Source organism: Nyctereutes procyonoides, unplaced genomic scaffold, assembly GCF_905146905.1.
Source record: "Nyctereutes procyonoides isolate TBG_1078 unplaced genomic scaffold, NYPRO_anot_genome, whole genome shotgun sequence".
In the NCBI taxonomy this organism is placed as follows: Eukaryota; Metazoa; Chordata; class Mammalia; order Carnivora; family Canidae; genus Nyctereutes; species Nyctereutes procyonoides.
This window is the reverse complement of record NW_026575158.1, coordinates 2,776,418-2,799,878: the sequence shown is the minus strand read 5'-3', so window position 1 is coordinate 2,799,878 and position 23,461 is coordinate 2,776,418. Positions and strand designations below refer to the sequence as shown.

The 23,461-nt window shown below is 34.7% G+C and overlaps 1 protein-coding gene across 5 annotated transcripts in view; it reads left to right on the top strand.

Moving 5' to 3' along the window:
* The window catches only part of ROBO2 (roundabout guidance receptor 2), a 581,315-nt gene that overhangs the window by 54,331 nt on the left and 503,523 nt on the right, over positions 1-23,461 (top strand). For all 5 annotated transcript variants that reach the window (XM_055313854.1, XM_055313852.1, XM_055313851.1 and 2 more), the window contains exon 2: positions 3,493-3,819. In XM_055313854.1, the coding sequence (XP_055169829.1) occupies positions 3,493-3,819 (327 nt within the window). The remainder of the gene's footprint in view (positions 1-3,492; positions 3,820-23,461) is intronic.

Genomic DNA, 23,461 nt, shown 5'->3' with positions numbered 1-23,461 from the left:
TCAATATATATATAACTAAGGGTTGAATTGCTGGGTCATATGTTAATTCCAAAACTTTTCAAGAAAATTGAGAGTATTTTCCAAAGTGCTACTTGCACCTGTACCATTTTACACTCCCACCAACAATATATGAGGCTCTCAAATTTTCCACATCCCTGAAAATACTTGTCATTTTACCTTTTTTTGATTATTGTCATTCTTCTGGGTATGAAATGTATCTCACTGAGATTTTGATTTGTATTTCCTTAATAACTAATGATGTCAAGAATCTTTTCACATGCTTACTGGCCATTTGTCTGGGTTTTTTGCATAGATATCTGTTCAAATTCTTTGCTCATTTTAGAATTTGGTTATTTCTATTTTTATTGAGCTATAAAAGTTCTTTATGTATTCCAGGTATAAGACCCCTATTAGATATATGACTTACAAGTATTTTTTTCTGATTTTGTGGATTGTCTTTTCATTCTTTTGATTTTTTTTCTAAGAACAAATATTTAAGTCCAATGAAACCAATTCATTAATTGTTTCATTCGTGGCATGTGCTTTTGGTGCCCAAAAACATATTGCTTAACTCAAGATCATCAAAATTCTAATCATAATTTTACCTCTTAGATTGTAGATGACCTTTTGAAGTTTTTGTAACAGTAGGAATAAAATGACTAAAAGGATTTCCGAATGTGACAACATTAGAATAGGTTTACATATGTTATAGTGATAAATGGGTAAAATTCTGGACATACTGGATTCGATATCTTATCGCTAAGCAATTTGGATATTTTGCCTTTTTTCCTTTTATAAGCCAATTATTTTATATTTATTTAACAAGTATGCATATATTTCAGGTCCTCTGCAGGACTTCTCTAAGCTAACTGCCTAATAAAGTGGGGAACTATTTGATAAAGTAAATAGCACTCTAATAACATGGATGATTGACTTGCTTAGTTTTAATAATAGAACAACTTTGACATAGGGGAGCTGTAGATAAGTGCATGTGGGAAACCAGAGAAGAACGAGGAAGGTAGCTAAACAAGGTGATTGTAGACTATATGCCTGCTACGTGAAACGTGAGATTAACTTTTGTTCCATTTGTTTCTGAGTCCAGACCTTTATACTTGGCAGTATGTCACTGATTTGCAAACTGTGATTAGCCATTCACTTTTAAAAACTTTGAGGTATTTTCCTATCATTTCTTTTAAAAATAAATCTTAATTTTTATATTAAGTTCATCATTTGCTTTAGGGACCCAGTACTTTCAATATATAACCTTCTTTATTCTTATGGTATACAATGTGATTATCTGTCCATATTTTAATGCTTTGGGTTTCTTTAGTGCATTGAAAAAAATATCTGACCTGTGTACTCTTTGGCTTTAGATAACCAGCACTTGTAATGTGTAAGCTCCTTCTTAGCTCTGATAAGACAACAAATGGTATTCAGCAACCTTTAAAATTAATCTTCCTCAGAAAAGAAAAGGTTCATTCACTACCAAATTAAATGCCCTTTATTAAATTAAAATCCGTGTTTTTAATTAATAGTGAAAATAAAGTGGAATAACATTGAGGAGTAAATATTATTTCTATTTATTGAGCTGAAATGTGATTATATTAGATGATTGGTTGGAAAATGTGAAAGCTATGTCTAGACTATCATCATGTCCTCAGACATGGTTATTTCTCTCTCCAAGTCTTTGAGATTTATGTGTCGGAGCTGCTAAGACCCTTTCACAAATAATGGCCGGTTACACCTTAGCTGAAAGTATTCAAAAGAACATATTATGCAAATTTTTCATCTTAAAATACCAATAGGTCCTTCCTTCCTGTTTTTTTCTACCCCTTAATGGCCCCACTTTTTTTTTTTTTTAAGATTTTATTTATTTATTCATGAGAGACACAGAGAAAGAGGCAGAGACATAAGCAGAGGCAGAAGCAGGCTCCATGCAGGAAGCTGGATGTGGGACTCAATTCCAGGACTCCAGGATCACACCCTGAGCCAAAGGCAGATGCTCAACCACTGAACCGCCCAGGCATCCCAAATGGTCCCACTTTCATTGCACTCACAAGGAAGTCATTGGTGCCCATCACCCTTCCTTACTATATGGTGATATACCAAATTCTGTCAAGAGCTATTTTAAGACATGCCTTGTATCTTTCTTTCTTTCTTCTTCTTCTTCTTTTTTTTTTTCTCCTACCAGCATCACTTCTCAAAGTCAGGTTCCTTTTATTGTTCCCTGGAATCATGAAGTAACTTTCAACTGTCCTTTTGCCTCTATTGCTCTTTATCTTTTACACTGCACACCAAAAATACCTTTCTGACACACAGATAGTCATGTCACTGTTCTCTCAAAATCTGTTAGCCATGTAGAATGAAGATCACAATCCCTAGCATGGTATTGAAAGCCTGATTGTCTGGGTTCCTAAGACTAGCTCTCACCTCCACCTGCCATATCAGCTTCCTCCCTGATTATGAAATGTATTGTGCACATACTCCAATGGTCTCATGTTGTTTCTTCAATTTGAATGTCTTTTTCCCCTCCACATAGTTTTATTCTTTATCTCTCAATTTAAATGATGCCTTTTCAGGGGAGGCCTCATTACACTTTAGTTACAGTTAACATTTTTTTCCCCACTTTATTCCCATAAGGCATTTCTTGGATCTCCATACAACACTTATTTTATTTTAAGATAATGATTTATACTTGAATTCCTCAGCCAGGTGTCCCTGGGTTCAAAACCTGCCTTACCTGCTTATTTCTTCTAGATTTCTGGGCAATTGATGCCGTTTCCTAACGTGCTTCCTCATCTGTTTTTTTTTTTTTTTTTAAGATTTTATTTACTCATTCATGAGAGACACACACAGAGAGAGAGAGAGAGAGAGAGAGAGAGAGAGAGAGAGGCAGAGACACAGGCAGAGGGAGAAGCAGGCTCCATGCAGAGAGTCTGATGTGGGACTCGATCCTGGGCCTCCAGCATCAGGCCCTGGGCTGAAGGTGGTGCTAAACCACTGAGCCACCCGGGCTGCCCTCATCTGTTAAATTGAGTTAATATTTGTACACATTGTGTGGGTCTATTTTTATATTAAGTCTGATGACACCATGCCAGCATGATACACCAGACTGTGTATACTGGGTACTTGCCCACTTGGCTTTGTTCCCCAGTAGATAGTAATCACTTGGAGGACAGGAGATTAATATTCCTCATCTTACTACCCAAAAGAAAATTTTTTACTCTCTTACTCTTCCTTGCCATGATTCATGGGACATTTAAACCTGACTCATTAGAATTAACATAATAATTTATTGCTATATTATTCCACAAAGGAGTTGGGATGACTTAGGAGATGCATCAAGAACAAAAGTATGGAACATAAATAAAATAGTAATAAGTGCATTTTGAATAATTGAAGAGTTTAATTTCACCAGTGTGAACCCAAGAGAGACACAAGCTATAGATGGGAAAATGTTAACACTTGTCTTCATTCTCTCCTGTTTTGTAGGATCTCGTCTTCGCCAAGAAGACTTCCCTCCGCGGATTGTGGAGCACCCTTCAGATGTCATTGTCTCTAAGGGAGAGCCCACCACCTTGAACTGTAAGGCAGAGGGCCGGCCAACGCCCACCATTGAGTGGTACAAGGATGGCGAGCGGGTGGAGACTGACAAGGATGATCCCCGGTCTCACAGGATGCTTCTGCCCAGCGGATCCTTATTTTTCTTGCGCATTGTTCATGGGCGCAGAAGCAAACCCGATGAAGGAAGCTACGTCTGTGTTGCGAGGAACTATCTCGGTGAAGCAGTAAGTCGAAATGCATCTCTGGAAGTGGCATGTAAGTAAAGATAATGAGTCTCGGAAATAGCATGCACTTTCACTTTGATTTATTTTTAGTAAGCTTTGATTTGTCCCCATGGGTGCTTAATACCTAAAGAAGAAAACAATCAACATGCCATGCATAGTTTTTTACTTTGCCTTCTCCAAAGAAAGCTGGTCAAAATAATGTCAAGCCATGGTATTGCAATAAATTTCATTATATTGAAGCAAGGTGGAAATCATGTTTTTACCTTAAAGCAAAGTGACAATGATGTGGTCATGTTTAAAATTTGAATTATTAAAAAAAATAAAATAAAATTTGAATTATTAATGAGAGACATAATCAAGCTATTAAAGTCAGCTATGTTAAAATGAAAAGTTTACATGTAACATGGCATCAAATATAGGCATAAATTCAGTGCTATATCTATTTCTGTTATTTATATATACCTGTTATATATATTATACACATATATTTCTAAATATAATTTTTGTTAAACATCTTTAAAAAGAATACACTCTCTAGAATATATTAATTCTTTTACTTCCAGTCTGAATTCAGGAATCCTTACTGTAGGCATGTAAGGGAGAATACAGGAACTATATTTATTTATTTTTTCTGTCCGTAAAATTCATCAGAGAAGAGATCATTTCTGTAGAGACAAAATATTCGTACATGGAAGCATTTTGTCCAGTCTTGGTAATCAGCAGTAGTTAAGGGCTTGCCCTGCCATTGGCATTTGAAAAATATGTTTATTTATTCATTAGATAATCCAGATAGCATTTGTAAATCAAGATATCAATGCTTTGCATCTATTTGAATATTGACTTCATAACTTCATGCGTCATTTTCCAGAAAAAATTAAAATATATGATAGATTTTTTGGTTTATAGATATTTAGTGTCATAATTTAAATGGTATCATAAAAAGTTGACATTATTTATTCTGCAGAAAGATTTTTATCTGGAATTTATCATTAATAAGATGGCAACAATTGGGCATAAAAAAGTTTATACTTTTCAACTTTCTGGTTGTACAGTATGTCTTCACAGATAAGAAATTTGAGTTATTTCAAGGTGCATAAGTCTTGTTTATATGGCTAGAAGGGAGTGCTAAATAATAGCTCATGGTCTCATGTCTGTAGTGAAACTTGGTACTACTTGTACTCACAGGCTACATGATATCACACTCCATTATAAAACTTGTGTATGTGTGTTTTGCAATTCTCAACAATTTATCAACTTTAAATAGGAAAACATCTCTTAGTAACCAAAGTTATACTAGTTCTTCTGCAGCTACCTCAATGAAATCTTTTGTTCTCAAGTGTCCTGTCTTTACAGTTTGTACTAGGAAATCTAAAACCCGCTAATGCTTGAAATGTGTACATCTAACAGGAAAAAAAACTAGAAGAATCCTAAAACCCAAATTTGTTTTCTGAAGTACTTTGAGATAGGAGCATTAGGACCTTAGCTAGCAATGCAATTTTTGCACAGGGCACTGGGTAATTTCATTTTTATAACTTCATTCAAGACGCTGTTTAATTAAGTACAGTTTAGTGAGATTTGAAATACACACAAAACCTCCAGAATAAATATTCCCAAATCTATTTTTATTTTGAAATGTCTTATTCCTGGTAAATTTCAAACATATTGAAATATTTCAAAGTCAAATTCCCTGATTTTTCTTTCCCCATCAAATCCCTTTATAGTAAATATAACAAGCATTATTCTCCCATTTTATAGAAACCCATGATAATTAAGTGATGAAAACTCAGGCAATAAGTTAGTGGGATTTTGAAGACCAGATCCTGATTCTTCTAATTTTTAGTTTTAAGGAATTATGCCAAATTCGGGAAAACACTCTAAATGATATTTGGCCTATTACATAAATAACAATTACAATTTTTTAATTGAAAAAAATTTTAATGTTATCTACTCAGAGGCAAATATCTGTTTTTAATTATCAACTAACTTTTCTTCTTACTATTTATCTAAATTGGCCAGTCATTTTGTTATTGGGCAGCTATAAACATCTTTTTCCTTAAAACTTAGCTTTTTAAAAATTCCTTCCAGCACACATACATCTTGTATTTTTATTTAACCTACAGATTGTCCTCTTTCCTAATTGCATCATTAATAATGAATCAAACTGTTTTAGGAGGAAAATTTTAAGTCATGATTTTTTTCTTGTGTACTGTGACAGTAGCACTTTTTATTTTTAAATCAATGAGCTTTGAGAAATGCTAAAAATACTTTTGACCTAGAGAGGGAAACAAGAAAGCTGCTAAATTGGATTTAGCTAGTGAATAAAATTCTTTCTTCTAATGCCGTGTCAACAGTTCATGCCATTTGAGGCAACACAAGATCCAATAATACCCATTTATATGCTTCTCATCTCTTTCACATTAGATCATCAGTCATCTCTCTTTCCTTATGTGTTTCATAAAATGTATTAATATGGAAATTTGGTCCAAAGCATTGTGCTTTTGCAGTATTATTTGTTACCAAAGTATATTTTTTTATAAAATGATAGAAGAATAACTATAGATTAAGTCAGAGTTTGGCTTTCGTAATTTAGAATGTTCAACAATAAATGTTCAATCATAACACATCACTGTTTTATCCAGTAAAGGAAAGAATGGAAGCCTAGCAACGCTGTGTATTTGGAGAACTGCAGGTAGCTTTATATAGGTTGGTGAGCAGCATAAGTTGGAAAAGTAGATTTTTTTGTTATGTATATTCTCTTTGAAAGAGAATTGAAGATTAGGTTAAGAGGATGATGATTGAAGTCAGAGAAGAGTTAAGAGGCTGTCAAAGGGTTCAGAAAATAGTAAATATTAGATTTTGTACTGAAACTAGCAGCAAAGATTGAAAGAAGAAAATAGCTTGAATCAGCTTTAGAAATTATAAATCATATCACTTTATGATCAGTTTAGGGATTTAGAGGATAATAGATTATTCTCAGTGTTTTTTGTTGTTGATTTGTTTGTTTATTTTTTTCCCACTGAGAGCCTAAGTATATACTGCTACATCCATAGTGATGGCAGGTGTAGGAGAAATAAATGTAATGGGAACAGAAGAGTGAAGTCAGTTTTGGCTGTATTATTTAATATGCCAATGAAACATTAAGGTAAAAATATCTCATGTTCCATTAAAAAGGGAACTTCTAGAACTGAGAAGAGAGATTTTTACCGCATGAAGGGTAAAGTGATGGGAGTAGATGAAAAAAGTGGACATGACTGCCCAGGGAGGCTGCAGGGAGTAGTTAAGAAGGGCTGAGATCATTCATTTTGCTTGGAACCCCAGTATGTAATGGAGGGTGAAGGAAAGAAGTACTGGTTAGGGGGCTCTGAGGTGTCACAGTGATGGCCTATGGAGAGTGAAGTGACCTGATGAACAAGGAAATAACTTTAAGAAAAAAAAAATGTTCTGTAATGCAAATGCCACATAATGATTAAATAAAAAGTACCCTGTGGACTCCAGGAGTGGAGAGAACATGGCAGCTGAAAAATGAGTAGGTGGTGGAATTGGAGTGGCAAATGCGTCTGTTCTTCCAAGAATTTAGTTCCTCACTGAATGCAGTGTGAGGCAACTAGAGCAAGCTATCCAGCCTCTGTACAATTGCCATTTGGGGTCAGATATCTCTTTGTTGTGGGGCTGTGCTCCGCATTGTAAGATGTTTAGCAGCATCTCTGGCCTTTGCCCACGAGCTGCCAATAAGACCCCCAACCAGAGCTGTGACAACTAAAAATATCTCTGCACACTGCCAAATGTCCCCCAGGGAGGTCAAAATCAGTTGAGAATTACTAATCTCTGGTATCTAGGTGATTAAGAGTGTAAGGATAAGTAGCAAACACATTTGTTACAACTTTTATTGTGAAATGATTATTGATGAAAAATATGGATGTTTTGGGGCTCTCCTTGCTTCACCTTGGTTTTCATTTTTACTTTAAAAAATCTTGGTTTCTGCTGTCAGATGAAATGTGCAATTGTACTGATAACCATCTGTCTTGACAGGTTGTATAGAAAGAAGTCAGACTGTTCTTCACCTTACTGTATATGTTCTCTTTTTGTTTTCCTTTAATACAAACTTCAGTTTTATATAACCGCATAAGATAGTGGAGGGAAAAAATATTCAAGAACAGTCACTGATAAGGAGAGTTGAATCACTCACTTCATATTTGCTTTCTCCCTCTCGGTTTGAAAAAATAAAAAAAAGAGTGATCCAGAAAGTGTTTTTCAAATCCCTTGAACTCAAGAAAGGTCTTTAGGTGAAAGCAATTTTTACATATTTAGAAAACAGAATTGCAGGGTCCTTATTAGCAAAGCACCTGGCACTGAAGAAGTTAATATGCACTCTTCCGATGAGACCACCAAGAGGGCAGAGGTGGAGCTGATGCAGATAGGATTTCAATTTGAACACCAGGTCTCCCTGTGTTTGGAGCAGAAAGAGCACAGGGTCCCTCCACAGTTTGTGGCAGCCTCTGATACAGCCTGAGTCAGTGGCAGCCCCTAGAGATAGCTGCCGTAGCCCCAGGTGGTAAATATATGACAGCAGCTTGATCTATCGACCAGGGTAAGAGGGGGTTCTGGCCTAAATGAAAATTCATGAAAAATTGATGAAGTCCCCAGATTATGTTTTCTGTTTCCTTTTTTTAAGCACTATACCAGTGTAGAGAGGGGAGATTAAATGAGGTGCTGAACGCTTTAGTGGCAGGGAGGTTGTGGTTCAAAGGTCAGGGGTCACATAGAAACCGATCTTTTTTTTTTTTCTTTGCTTTCTTCTAAAGCAAAACAGAAAAACTTTTCAGATTAGCTGTGGTTTGATTTTGCTTGATAAAGATAGAATGGCAAAATACTTAAAAAGTGGCTTTTGATGCAACTTCAAAACTGGACAAATGTGATTCATAATTTAATTGGGGACTAGAAATAGATTGAATTCCATGACTGTGTGGTGATCTATCTTTCTTTCTTTCTTTCTTTCTTTCTTTCTTTCTTTCTTTCTTTCTTTCTTCTTTCTTTCTTTCTTTCTTTCTTTCTTTCTTTCTTTCTTTCTTTCTTTTTTCTTTCTTTCTTTCTTTCTTTCTTTCTTTCTTTCTTTCTTTCTTTCTTTCTTTCTTTCCTTCTTTCTTTCTTTTCTTTTTTCTTCTTTTTCTTCTCCTTCCTTCCTCCCTTCCTCCCTCCCTACCTTCCTTCCTTCCTTCCTTCCTTCCTTCCTTCCATCCTTCCTTCCTTCCTTTTTCTTCTTTCTTTTTTTTTTGTTTCTGTGTATCAAGACTCATGCTGCAAGAAAGTCGTTTAGAGAAGGCAAAGGCCTTGCATTATTTATAGGTCACAGATTGCTAGAATAGCAAAGCTATGGAACACTCTACAAACATAATGATCCTGTTTGCTTTAAATCCAAAACTAAATTGATGTTTTATCTGTACAAGGAAGAGAGGCTACAGGAGTAGACTGACTTTAGTAATAGAGGTCACAGGTGGCATTAAAAATGAACACAAGGTAAATTGTTTCCTTGATGTTTCCAAGTTAATAAATATGTGACTTTCTTCTTTTCTTTGGGCTGTCAATGAATATTATACAGGCAAATTACCTTTATACTCCACAAAGACACAAAATAAATTTCAAAAAAGGCCAAACCATGGAGAGTTTTTATTTAAAATTGCTTTATTGAGATACAGTTCATTTACCATACAATATACCTTTGAAAGTGTACAATTCATTGTTCTTTAGTATATTCACAGAGTTGTCCAGCCCACACCACAATTAAATATAGAACATTTTCATCACTCCTAAAGGAAACCTTATACCCATTAGCAGTCAATCCCCATTCCTCTCAAACCCTCCTGCCTCAGTTCTGAGCAAACACTTATCTACTTTCCATTTCTATACATTTGCCTAGTCCAGACATTTCATATAAATGGAGTCATACAGTATATGGTCTTCTTTTTCTTAGTATAATGTTTTCAAGTCTCATCCTTGTTGTAATATCTATCAGTACTTCATTCCTTCATTTTGCTGAATAATATTCTATAGTGTGGATAATACTACATTCTTTCTATACACTTTTGATGTGCATTTGGGTTGTCTCCACTTTTTGTTACGAGTAACGCTTCTATGAGCATTCCTGTGCAAGTTTTTGGGTAGACATAGGGCTTCATTTGGGTATTTTCTTGGGTATATACCTAGGGAAACAATCACTGAGTCATATGGTTGATAAATCTATTCAAATTATATGTGACTTTGAAGTTATCACACCATGACTTTCCTAAAACAAATAAACATACAAACAAACCAATCAATTTAAGTGCACAAGGGACCGTAAGTCAATCTGGAACTGATACTCATAGTTTTTGACCATAAAGAATGTAGGTGCAACTGATTTTTTCATGATTCTTCTAATTGTGTTTCTACAAATTTTAAGAGAGAATTCAGAGTTTTGTTTATGTTTTTTAATTTGTGTTTGTGTTTTTGTTGTTGTTTTGGTAGATTAGCAACAGAAAAATGTTCATAATCCAAGGTACTTGGGCCAAGTTAGGGCTGAAGCCGTAACCCCTAGTACCTTGGACTATGACTATATCTGGAGGTAGAACCTTTAGAGTGGTAAGTTAAAATGTAGCCACTAGGGTGGGTATAATTCAATATGACTGGTGTCCTTATAAGGACAGGACATTTGGACATGCAGAGAGACACCAGGGATACAGACACATATAGGAAATAGCTCATGAGAACACAGCAGAAAGGGGGCTGTCTGCAAGCCAAGGAGGGAGACCTCAGAAGAAACTGAAGCCTACAACACCTTGATTTCACATGTCTAGCCTTCAGAACTGTGAGAAAATAAATTTCTGTTGTTTTGGTCATCCAGTCTTATAGCAGCCCTAGCAAATTAATACAGACTATTAATCTTAAAACAGGGGAAACCTCTACTAACATAGTATTAAGAAGAAATTAATCATGAGAATCAACTATTGTAGCATTCTATAGATTTTGTTCTGCCCTGTATCTACAATGTTGGTCTGGGGTTGTTTTAAAAGAAATCTGTAAACTCAATTGAATGTATTATAGGCCATGAATGTATAGGCATCAAAGAATCAATCTAAAATATCTTTAACTAGGGAGGCCTAACTGGCTTAGTCAGTAGAGCATGTGACTCTTGATCTTTAGGTTTTAAGTTCAAGTCCCAGGTTGGGTAGTTGGGTATAGAAAGTACTTAAAAATAAAATATATATATTTAACTAGAAACAAAAGACAAAGCAAACATTTGGGTATCAGAAAACAGATGTATTTAACTAGAAACAAATATTCACAATATTCAAGATTGTGGAGGGTTTTTCTACCCATAAGCTTCAATTTATTAGATTTCTATTAGTATGTAAATATAAGTTGATTTTAATAAAAATGCATACAGGTTGACATTATACTTAGAAAATGTAATTTGGGGCAGCCCCAGTGGTGCAGCGGTTTGGTGCCGCTTGCAGCCTGGGGTGTGATCCTGGAGACCCAGGTTCGAGTCCCACATCGGGCTTCCTGCATGGAGCCTGCTTCTCCCTCTGTCTGTGTCTCTGCCTCTCTCTCTGTGTCTATGAATAAATAAATAAAATCTTAAAAAAAAAAAAGAAAATGTAATTTGGGCTGCAACTTGTAGGCTTTTCTCTCAAGATTTGTGTTTCAGCACAATGGCCAGTCCCCAGTTTTCTTCTTTAGATTGAATTCATTTCTGATAAATATAATACACATCTTTCTATTATAAGCAGCCCCACATGATTGCCCTTCTTTCATGCATGAGTTGGTAAGCTCTCTATAGCAGTATAGAAGTAAAGATAGTAGGTAAAATTTTGTTCAACTCTGTAAATTTTGCATAAAAATTTGTAGCAGTTTATGGTTTAACTGCTAAAGGGTGAGGTTCAATCATAAAACTGACATACTCTTTTATTCTATCTATATCATTGGAATTGTTTTTTTTTCCCCCTTAGAAGATTTCAAAAACAAAACAACATTCCCAACCGCCATTAAAAAAAAAAAAATAGAAGATATTTATACATTTTTGTCAATTGAGTATATGTTTCACAAGAAATAATTTGGGTTCCTGCTTGGGGTGATATCTATTATCTCTCTAAAATTCCCTAGCATTACTTTCCTGGGCCTGGGTAGACGTCAGTAAGTTAGTATTGCTGGGACTTGGTTAGAAATCAAACAAGGATTGTTTGATGGCAGGGGTTTGATGATGTGACAGATAGATATACAGGCCCAGACGCTGGTGAATCCCAACAGTTTTTTTTTTTTTTTTGTATGTTTATTTTGCTTTTGCAGAAAATCTACCATTTGTAGGCACTTATTCCCTGATTAAGCCTGTTATATAACACTTACAAGGCCAACAAACAAGGATGTTAGCTATATTACAGGCTCTAAAAGTCTGATTGATTATTTGTTATTGGCACATTGAGTCACATCACAAATAAAGGTTTGGGAATTAAGCTTATATTTACATCTAAGAAGAGAAGGAGCTCTTTTTTTTATCTATATTATTTTTTTTTTCCGATAAGCAAGCTGTTTCCCAGTTATACAAGTACTTCCTAGTATTTATAAAGGCCATCATTAAGCTTTTCTATGTAGTTATCTAACATCTAAGTCTATACTAAGATTTTATAACAAACTTTATCCATTTATATACTATAAAGTTGACAATAACACAATATGACTTTATTTCCATAATAGAAGTCATATGTGCTATAGACCATTTCCTGTATATTACCCTGCCTCACTTTCCTGCTTCTTACTTTCTCTGCTGATTCACATTGAGTGAGCACATTCAATGCTTTTCCTTAAATCAGTTAAAAAGTCTTTATTGGGTTTCCTAGTTGTTAGTAATTGAGAGTGATTTTAAGAGATGATATCCTCAGTGGTGTTGTGTTATTTCTGAGAAACTTGGGCAACTTCATCAAAAGACCTTCTTCCCCTGTGTTGTAGAGTAAGGGCCTTCACAAAGAGTTTGCTCTGGGGGGCTGCCTGGGTGGCTCAGTGGTTGAGCATCTGCCTTTGGCTCTGGTCGTGATCCCAGGGTGCTGGGACTTAGTCCCACATTGGGCTTCTCACAGGGAGCCTTCTTCTCCCTCTGCCTATGTCTCTGCCTCTCTCTCCATGTCTCTCATTAATAAGTAAATAAAATCTTAAAAAAAAAAAAAGTATGCCACCAGAAGTAAGAGTGGCACCAGATGCTTCTGGTTGAATATAAATGAAAAGGGCCTGTAGGAAACTGGAGAGAAGTATAAAAGCAAAACCCTGAGGCCATGTTGGCTAGTTTGGAGAAGATAAGTATATGCTGATTTGGAGAATGTACTTAGGGGGATAGAGGGAGGTAATTTAAACAGGGAAGTAGAGATTGGCAATGACTCAAACTCAGGAGTTGAGTATTCTCCTCAAAGACCTAAGGGAGCCTTTTAGTGTTTTTGATAGAGAAGTGTTACTTGCAAGTGTGGTATGAAGGAGATTTGTTAAACATAGCGTACATTAGATGGGAGTATTGGAGAACATGGATGGGGAGGCCTACTGCAAGTTACAGTATAGTAGGGTGAGGGTTGAGATAAGCTGATGAATTAAGTTGATATCATAAAGAGGAGAGATGGCATTCCAAGAGAATTGACAAACATTTAAGTCAGGAATTTGTGGTTCAAGGCATTATATAAATTCAGTTTGCTACATTTTCCTACAGTACTTTCCAGTTGCTAAGTACTCAGCTAAGTATTGAGGCTACAGGCATTTAGAAGAGCTGTTTAATGTGTATAAAGTTTCATTGTTGTGAGATGAAAAAGCCCTGGAGATTTGTTACACAATAATGTGAATATACTTAACACTGCTGAACTCTACACTTACAAAGGGTAAAGATGTTATATTTTATGTTTTTTTTTTTTTTTAAACCTCAGGTCAAAACAAAACAAGAGCAAGACATGACTCTTGCTGTCCAAATGTGTTAACAGGTTGATGCAAAATGTGTAAGTCCTTGGGCTGACATTCTGAGGGGATTCAGTGGAGGAAGAGGTTGATTCTGCCATGAGGATTATGAAAGGAGTGGAATGATTTCTCTGGGTAGAAATGAGTAATAATAATCACTGCTGCTTACTAAATGCCAGGCTGGTTTTTAAAAATGTTTTATACTTATGATTTATTTCGTTCTCAGAATAACCCTGTTATTTACTCTCTGTTATAGCTGAGGCCCAAAGAATTAACTTGTAATTTTTTAGACTGCAGTGAGATTCAGGATTTGAACTCAGACAACTTCCTCTAGAGTCTGCTTTGTTAACCACTAAGACCCCTTATTGATTCATTTAAACAAACAAATAAAATCCTTAGACACATAGAGGAAATCCCTAGCATTTGTTTTAGTTATTTTACTCAGAGATGATGATCTGATTATATGTATACAAGGAGGATGCTGGACTAGATGAAGTCTAAAGCTTTGTTCTGGTGTTAAAATTCTGTGATTCATGGGATATTAAAGAAAAGGAACAACAGAAAGGGTAATCTTTACTTTCTTTTTATTTAGTTATATATTGACATTCGAGAGCTCATTAGTTTATTCAAGTAATTTGATTTTCTCTGTACAGTTCCTAGTTGTCAAATATCAGTATCAGGAAAATCCATCACTTTCAGTTCTTATTGACACATTTGCAGGTCAAAGCAGCTTGAAGATGAAGAATCCAATTCATAAGATGAACCATCTATCATTAAATATCTAAAGATAACTTGACTAAGTTTTATAGAAAATGGGGCATGATAAGAGCAATGATACCTTTATAATATTTTCTAGAGTTTTTGAGAATTACTGACATACTTACATGCATTTATCTCATGGCATATGTACTTGTCAATATTTGCTGACTTTGATAGTTTCTTAGTTCAGTACATAGTATCATGAACATTGGTCAGTTTGGCTTTCAAATAACTTTCCTTTTAAAATGAATTAAATGAAAGTTAGTCTTTCCAATAAATGGTATAAATGATATTGGGGCAATTGGGTTTCCATAGGCAAAAAAAAAGAAAAAAAAAGAAAGAAAGGAAAAAGAACCTCCTCAACTTAAACCACACACATTCTACAAAAATGAATTTAAAATGGATCATAGACTTAAATGTAAATAAAGTATAAAACTAGAGAACCTTTAGAAGATAAGATAAACCCTTTGGTATCTAGGACTTAGTGAAGAGTTCTTAGACATGATACCATAACACAAACCAAAAAAAAAAAAAAGTGACTTCATTAAAGTGAAAAACATTTATTCTCTGAAAGATCCTATTAAGAGGATAAAGAGATAAGTAATACAGTAGGGGAACATATTTGTAAATAACATATATCCTAACATATATCTGACAAAACTCATATTTAGAATGTGTAAAGGTCTCTTGAAATTCAACACTAACTGAAATAATCCAATTAGAAAATGGGGACAAGACATGAAGAGACATTTCACCAAAAAGGATCTATGGATGGCAAATAAGCACATGAAAAGATGTTAAACATCACTAGCATGTTAAGAGTGGGCCAAGAAATTACTATATACCTTTTGCCAAAATAAAAAAAAAATTACTTAAATAAAAATTTTATTTGTGGCAGCAAAGAATGGAAGCAATTAAAATGTTCCTCAACAAGTAAATGGTTAAACAAAGCCTGCTATACCCATATCATAGAATATGATTCAACAATAAAAAGGAATAAATTGAGATCCATCCATCCAACTTATTGGATGGATCTCAAGGGCATTATACTCCGTGAAAAAGGCCATTTTAAAAGATCACAGACTGTATGATTTCATTTAAATAAGCTTTTCAAAATGACAAAATTATAGTGATAGAAAATAGATTAGGGGTTGCCAGGAGTTAGGGATGGTGTGGACAGAGGCATAGGTGTGACCGTGAACAGAGAACAAGGAGGTATTCTTTGTGTTGATGAAACAGTCATGCATCTTGATGGTGATGGTGATTACACAAAGGTGTATATACGGTAAGATGATATAGAATAACCTACACATGTACATTGTACCCATGTCAGATGCCTAGTTTGGGTATTATGCTATCATTATATAAGATATAACCATTGGAGGGGTTACTGGGTGGAGGGTACACAGGACCTCTGTACTAGCTTTACAACTTATTATAAAGCCATAATTATCTCAAAATAAAAAGTTAAAATAAATGAATTGTTAAACTCTCTTAGATATACATTAAAATATAAATAAGAGATATCTTATTAGGAACCAAATTATGTATTCATTTGTTTATTGACTTAAAGAGGGAGGCAGATAGGGGCAGAGGGAGAAAGAGAATCCCAAGCAGAGTACGCCTGAAGCCCGACACTGGGCTTGAATTCACAACCCTGAGACCATGACCTGAGCCAAAATCAAGAGTCAGATGCTCAACTAACTCAGCCACCCAGGCACCCCCTGAATAATTTGCTTTGTAACTTTTAAATATTTAAATGTTTTACTTAAATACTGAATATTTCATATTTTTTGTGACTTGTTTGTGATCTGTTTAAAATTACTTAATCAGACTTACAAATTCATTGAATTCATAAATTCAACATGCAGTACATTCTACATACAGTTCTATGAATTTTCCTTCTGTTTCTGATTTTTGCTCCATCATGGTTGTTTAGTTTAATGATAGGCATTTTTTAAGGGGAAGCTGTGGAGGTTAATGTAAAATGGGTGTGGTTGTTCATGGGAGTAAAGAGTCCCTAATATATGATAATGAATGGGATCCTTTAGGGTCCTTTATATAGCTGCTGAAATTCTCTTACTCTAAATTCCATTGAGATTAAGAAATGCAATCCAGCCTGATTCTTTGTTGCTAAAACTATGGGTAGAATACTGTTAGTAGTTCTGAGTGTCAAATTAAATGCACCATGAAACGAGGAATACTTCTAGATGAGAAATATCAAGTGTTTAAGACTGTCACAAGTAGGAAAAGTAGAAGGAATTGGATTTATTGAACCAGGAGCAATGAAGACATTGGTAGGTCTGGTAGTTCTCACCAAGCACATCAAGAACTGTCAAGACAAAGAGAGAATATACTTGTTCTGTTGACCTTTGAGGAAAGAAAAGAACCACTAGATAGAAGTTGCAGATTTTGCCTTAGCAGGCTGGGCAATGATATCGTGTATGACTTCTTTCCTGGGGTCTTAAGGATTACAGGCAGACCAAAACCAATGTGATAATGTGATCAGAAGAAAACCTTAAAAATTATGTAGAACTATATATTTTTGGTATGACTTTGCTTTATTTTTCCTCAAAGGAAAAATCGGTCTCCCACAATAATGAAACAAAGTGACAAACAGTCTTGGTGACCTATTCAATTGCAGAATAATCCTCATCACTTTCCTATTCACAAGGAATTCTATAAAGTAGAAATAATTTCCTTAAATTTAGTATTATCATGTTTCATGAAAAGTCCTTGGAAAAATCCCATTTGTCCACACATCTTACACATCTTATTTTGAAATCCTCTGAGATTATAAGCAATTAAATTAATTGCATTTTGTAGCCCAACCCCTCATTTATAACATATAATTCCCCAGGACCCACATGTCCAAATTCAAGAGCAGCTTGATAGAAAGGCTGATTTATTTTTGTTTTCTTCCTGGATCTGCTTTGAATATTCTTAAACGAAGGGGGGAAATGCTGTGTTTAATATTCATATAGGATTTTCTTTTTAAAAGCAGCCTCTCTCCAAAGTCTGTTGTTAAACAGGGCTACCTAGAAAGGGGTCAACTTGTAAAACCCTTCCTAAGTACTTGTTTGGTTCTTTAGGATTGATGGATAAGCTGATAGAATCTAATCTCCAAATGTGTATGTCATTAATAGAGATGTAAGAATCTCAATTTACTTTGTCTTTTTCTATTCTATCACATCATAAGGAAAAGCTTTACTAATGAAGTACCCAATGGTAATAACCCATTATATGCTAGAATCTCTTTATATCAGATGACATGCAAATGAACTGTTCTATTTCTGTGGAGAAAGAGAGACAAGGAGTGGTCTAGTTAATCATACTTGAGGGCTGCCATAGTTGTCTTCTGGGAAATATTATCATTATTCATTCTTATTTAAGGGTCCTTATCCTGTGCATAAGAAAATCTCCCATTCATTCCATTTGGGTTTGATGTTAATTACAGGGGCATTAATGGAAGCTTTCTCACAAGAAATAAATGTAGGATTAAATCAGGAAAAAAAAAAGACGCAAACTTCGGGTGAATCAGGTCATTGTAAAACCGTGCATTTAGAAGCTGGCAGGTTGGAGGAACTTTAGAGATCATCAGTCTTGTTCAGGAGTAGAAACTGAGGCCCTGAGAAATGAACTGACTTAATCTGAGCCCCTAGCTGGTGAGAGGCAGGCTTAAGATGACAAATAAGGAGCCAGTTTCATGAGACAGCGATGTAGGGAAAAGATAATTCTGGGAATTTCTTTTTCCAGAAAGCACCAGATTCTGCCTCTTTTCTACTGTTAACTAGGTCTGTAATTCTTGGGAAACGTTTAATCTCTCTGAGTCTGTTTTCTTGAATTTAAGGTTGAGGAGGATGGGCTAGATCATTTGTCCTCGAGAAAAGGGAAATCAAACTGAGCTAATATAAAGGGTCATCTATGATTACTGAACTGTTTATTGGAAAAAAAAAAGAGATTTCTAATATATCATTTACATTTGGCTTCAAGAAACTTAGAGGAGCCAATCTTGGATACCAAGTAAGTTTAGCAGCAGTCTTTAACTGGCCTGTCCCCCAGTCTGTGCAAATTTCTTCTTAGCCCAGATAATATCTTTTTTTTTTTTAAACAATTTCTTCATATGAATTCTGGGTGACAACAAGTAATTGATAATATACTGGTAAGTGAGTTTTTTCCTTAATCGTCTATGTCTTTTAAGGAATTAACTGATCATGTATCCACATCTATGCAATCCCTATTCACCTTGTCACCATATAATTAAGTCATTTTTCTTTTTCAAACAGGCAATCAGGTCTAAGGTAAATGATGTTTTATGCAAAATTGTATACATTCTGAGCCAGTATTTCTGGTCTCTTTAAGTTTAATGCAAACAAAGGAGTATAAATTTCTAGTATATAACTTGAATCTTGTTTTGTTTCTCTAAGAAGGAAATGAAGCAATTTTTTTGATGTTGTATATATGACTTATCCTTAGTATATAAAGTATTTTATTAGGTAAACTGCCCATTTGCTATTTACCAAAATACTTTCACCTAAATTTTGTGATTTTATGTACATAAACAGGCATATATTAGACCAAAATTACGTTTCTCTTCTCTTTGGACCCATATTATCTGAATTACTATAAAGACCTTTCTGTTGTGCATGTCTGTTTGTTTCCTTTTCTTTATTTTGTATTTCACTTTGATATGTTTTTCTGGTTATATGTAATATATTCTTATTTCAGAAATGTGAGAAACTATTGAGGAGTTAAAAAAAAGTACTGTCAGAAATAAGCATCATTATTTCCACTGTGTTTTAATGCATTTGTTAACACTATCACTATCATAATAGACAATCTGTAAAATGAATTCAATTTTGTGTAATACTCCAATAAAATAAAAGATATAAATACTATACATATAAATAAATTGCTCTATAACTTGGTCATATTAGATAAGATGTAACATAATTTTAGTTTTTATTTCTTCAAAGAATTAGAAATTTGGATGTCTCATAATAATTGCTTGCATGTGTACTCAGGACATAGAAATAATCTAAATTGCAAACATGTTTAGTAAGTCCTTCCAAATTCTAGCGTTGTGGTTTCATGAATGTTTTCATATAATGGTTTTACTTCCAACTATTTTATAATATCTCTGTAAAATAAATTAAAATTATTAGTTTTTCTGTCACCAAAAAAGTTGTTTTCAGCTTTCTAATGGTGGTGATACCTTTTGTGAACACTAGCCCTTCCTCTACCTTTTTATATCAACTAACGTATGATAGGCCAAATTTTACATGGTAAAAAATCAACATAGTAATTGTTAATTCATGGGCTCACTAGACTTTGATGGCCTTTTTCACAATTGTTATCTTTTTTTTTGCTTGAGAGTTTGTAGGTAGTTTATTCTTCATTTCTCTTTTAAAATTTTATTTATTGATTTCTTTTCTTTTTAAAATTTTTTAAAGATTTTAATTCCAGCTAGTTAACATGCAGTGTCATGTTAGTTTCAGGTGTACAATATAGTGATTCCACAATGTATTCTTCATTTCTTAAAACTTTTTTTAACAAGTTGGTATCGTTGGTTCTGGAAAGCAAATTTCAAATAGTTTACTTTTTATATGTGATGTCAGTTCTCAGAAAAATCAGTTCATTGCATCCAACTGATTTTCCTTTACCTATCCAGAGTCCTCAGTTGGAGTGACCTTTGGAGTGACTGGTGTCTTGAGTGATGTAGTTAATGAGATCTAGCGACATCATGACCCTGACCCCTTCATGGCCCTGGCTCCTCTCATCCATCTTCTTAACCCCACAGGCTGAGTCAGTGTGTAGAATCAGGATTAAACAAGTGTGAATAAACAAGTTCAAGAGTTTTCTGTCATGACTGCCAGCTCATGGCAGTGGCAAAGTAAGACATAGAGAACTTAATACTGAGAGTGGTCTTTTGTGCGCCTCCATGAATCCTGCCAGAGAGAGCCTACTGTTTGTGGTCAGTGCAGTGCATCTAATCTCAGTTTGCTCCATTCCTGGATGGTGATGGCAGTTGGCCTTTATAATCACATAGCTGTTGGCACATTCAATGAAAGGATGGCTGATCTATCACTTACCCAATGTCACACGTTAGGGAACCTTTTATCTCATTAACTATGATTAATGTTTGTATGTAATGGGCTTGTCATGTAACTGTTCATATTCAGCAATTTTGAATCCCTTAGCTTATGTGAACGGTGAAGGGTATTTCTTTTTCAGAGGAGAGCTTTATCTTAAGGACTGAGTAGGTGTTCTGAAATCACCATTGCCCCATGGCAGAAAATAACTCTGTGATACAACTCCTCCTTAACTCTTTCCCAATTATTGGAGTTTCATTGTACTACCTGTCACTGAACTTGGGATGTCTTTATATAATTGCAGTCTGGGAGTCCCTGGGTGGCGCAGCGGTTTAGCGCCTGCCTTTGGCCCAGGGCGCGATCCTGGAGACCCGGGATCGAATCCCACGTCGGGCTCCCGGTGCATGGAGCCTGCTTCTCCCTCTCCCTGTGTCTCTGCCTCTCTCTCTCTCTGTGAGACTATAATAAATAAATAAATAAATAAATAAATAAATAAATAAATAAATAAATTATATAGTTGCAGTCTAATTGAAAAATACGAATAGTTTGGTTTATATAGAAAAAAAATAGGAGAAAAAACAGTATAACTTTAAGGAAACATTTGTCTGTCCTCTCTTGGCTGAAAAGTTGTTTTCCTAATACGATTTCCTAAGTCTGTTTTCCCAAAGTGAGATGAAAGGGATAGAGATAAGGGATGCAGTTACTTTCTTGCCTATGGCTGTGGTTCTTGCTTTATCTGGTCTATATTTGACAAGTCCTTCCCCTTAGCCCAGGGCAGCATTTGATAAGTTGACCAGTCAGTGATTAAACATATTTATTTAGTTCAATGGGTCAGAGCTATTGCGACAGATAGAAAATTACTGATGGATGATCAATTTCAGCACCTCTGACATCTGGCCTCAGTGTAGTCCATCATCTGAGGACTCATAACGCATTTGCTTGGACAATAACATGCTCAGCTACCTGTGTGATCACAGACCTGGATATTGGAAATATTTTGTTCAGAATTAATAAGACTGAAGTCACAGGAATTAGAAGAGTTCTGCAGTAACATTTGAAAACTTAAAAACACCCAGTAATTTATACTGTTTATGTCCAGAATGAGAGCTGACTTGTACTTTAAACATGCTCTGCTGTTTTGGGTGATGTTTTTATTGTTTCTTTAACAAGTGTATATTGGAATTGATGAAATAGTTATTTGGAAATACTTTGGAAGCAATATTACATATAAAAAGATTACTTGTGTCAAAATACTCTGTAAAATTTTTAACGAGTTAAAATAACTGTCTTAAGTTTGGGGTCTACTGAAGTTACAGGATTATCAAAATAAAATAACTCAAATATCTACTATTCAAATTCTTTCAAAAAAGATTTGTAAAAACATATTTTTTATACATTATTACTGTTGAATGGTTCTTCTATCCCAAATTAATTCTAAAAATAAAGAATAAGAATCTTGTAGCAAATGATAATCGAACATAGAGATATATTCTACTCCTCTGTCTAGTTCATTAAAATTTATTTGAATGCAGTCTTCCTCACATTCCTACTTCAGACTTCCACATAAAATTTAAGAGTAATCTTGTGATCAGTTTTTTAAACAAATATGATTCAGGTCAGCAGTTTGTTTTACTGTATGCTCAAAACTTAAAATCTGCCCACACTTGCTGAAAATTAATAGGTCACAATAGATAAAAAGCTTTATCTTTTATTTTGGTTCTACCCTCATTTTTAAATATTTCATGTGACTATTCCTGTATCTCTGTGTTCATGTGTCTAATGGCCTACTTTATGACAATCCTGCATTTAATATTTATGTATGCTGTCATAAAAATATTTGTGAAGCTGAAAATGATTCTAAGTCTTTAAATAGCATACTTTCACACATTTTCTTGAATTTTCAAGCTGATGAGAACTTAGAAATATTATCTTTGCTCATAAAATAAAGATTCAGCTCATTGACATTACAGCTTATATTTATTCACTAAATCCACACCTGAGCTATTTGTCATAAAATTGACACACCCTGTGTAATGTCCAGTTCTTTTAATTTTCTTTTTTTTTAATGTATTTACCTATTTGAAAGAGAGAGCGAGAGAGAGAGAGAGAGAGAGAGAGAGAGAGAGAGCGAGCGCAGGGATAGGGGCAGAAGGAGAGAGAGAGAGAGAATCCCCAAGAACTCATTGCCGAGTGTGGAGGGCAATCTGGGGCTCTGTTTCAGAAGCCTGAGATCATGACCTGAGCTGAAATAAAGAGTAGGACGCTCAACCAACTAAGCCACCCAGGCACCCTTGAATGTCCAGCTTTTGTATAATAGGTGATGACTTGGCAATATTACAGGCCATATGGTCATTTTTTTAATTGCTAAAGACTTCCTGATTTGTCTTAAAATTAAGCATTTAATCAACCTATCTCTCCTGGAGAACTCTAAGTTGGCTTGGAAAATTTTGGAATGAATTTGGGAGTTTCAGGATCCTTTCTTAAATCTAGATGTATGTATCAGTAAAACTGATATAGATATTCAGATAAGACACAATTAAAAAAATAAGGGAGGTCAGATGAAAATAACTGAATTTGATTTGGAGCATTGATTGGAAGTTATGGGGAATGCATTGTGACATTTTCCTTAAAGAGCAGCCTCTCTAAATATCACAACGTTCCACATTTGTAATTTACTTTATCCTTAAAAATGATGACCAACACCTAATGCTTTTACAGATATTTTACACTTTACTTTTAAAATTGGAGGAGAGGTCACTTGGTGCTCCATATTTTGATTAATTGTTAAATGCCCAAATTTGCCTTCCCTTTTATGTTACACTCTACCTCTCTCTGAAATAACATAAAAATTTTTTGTTTATA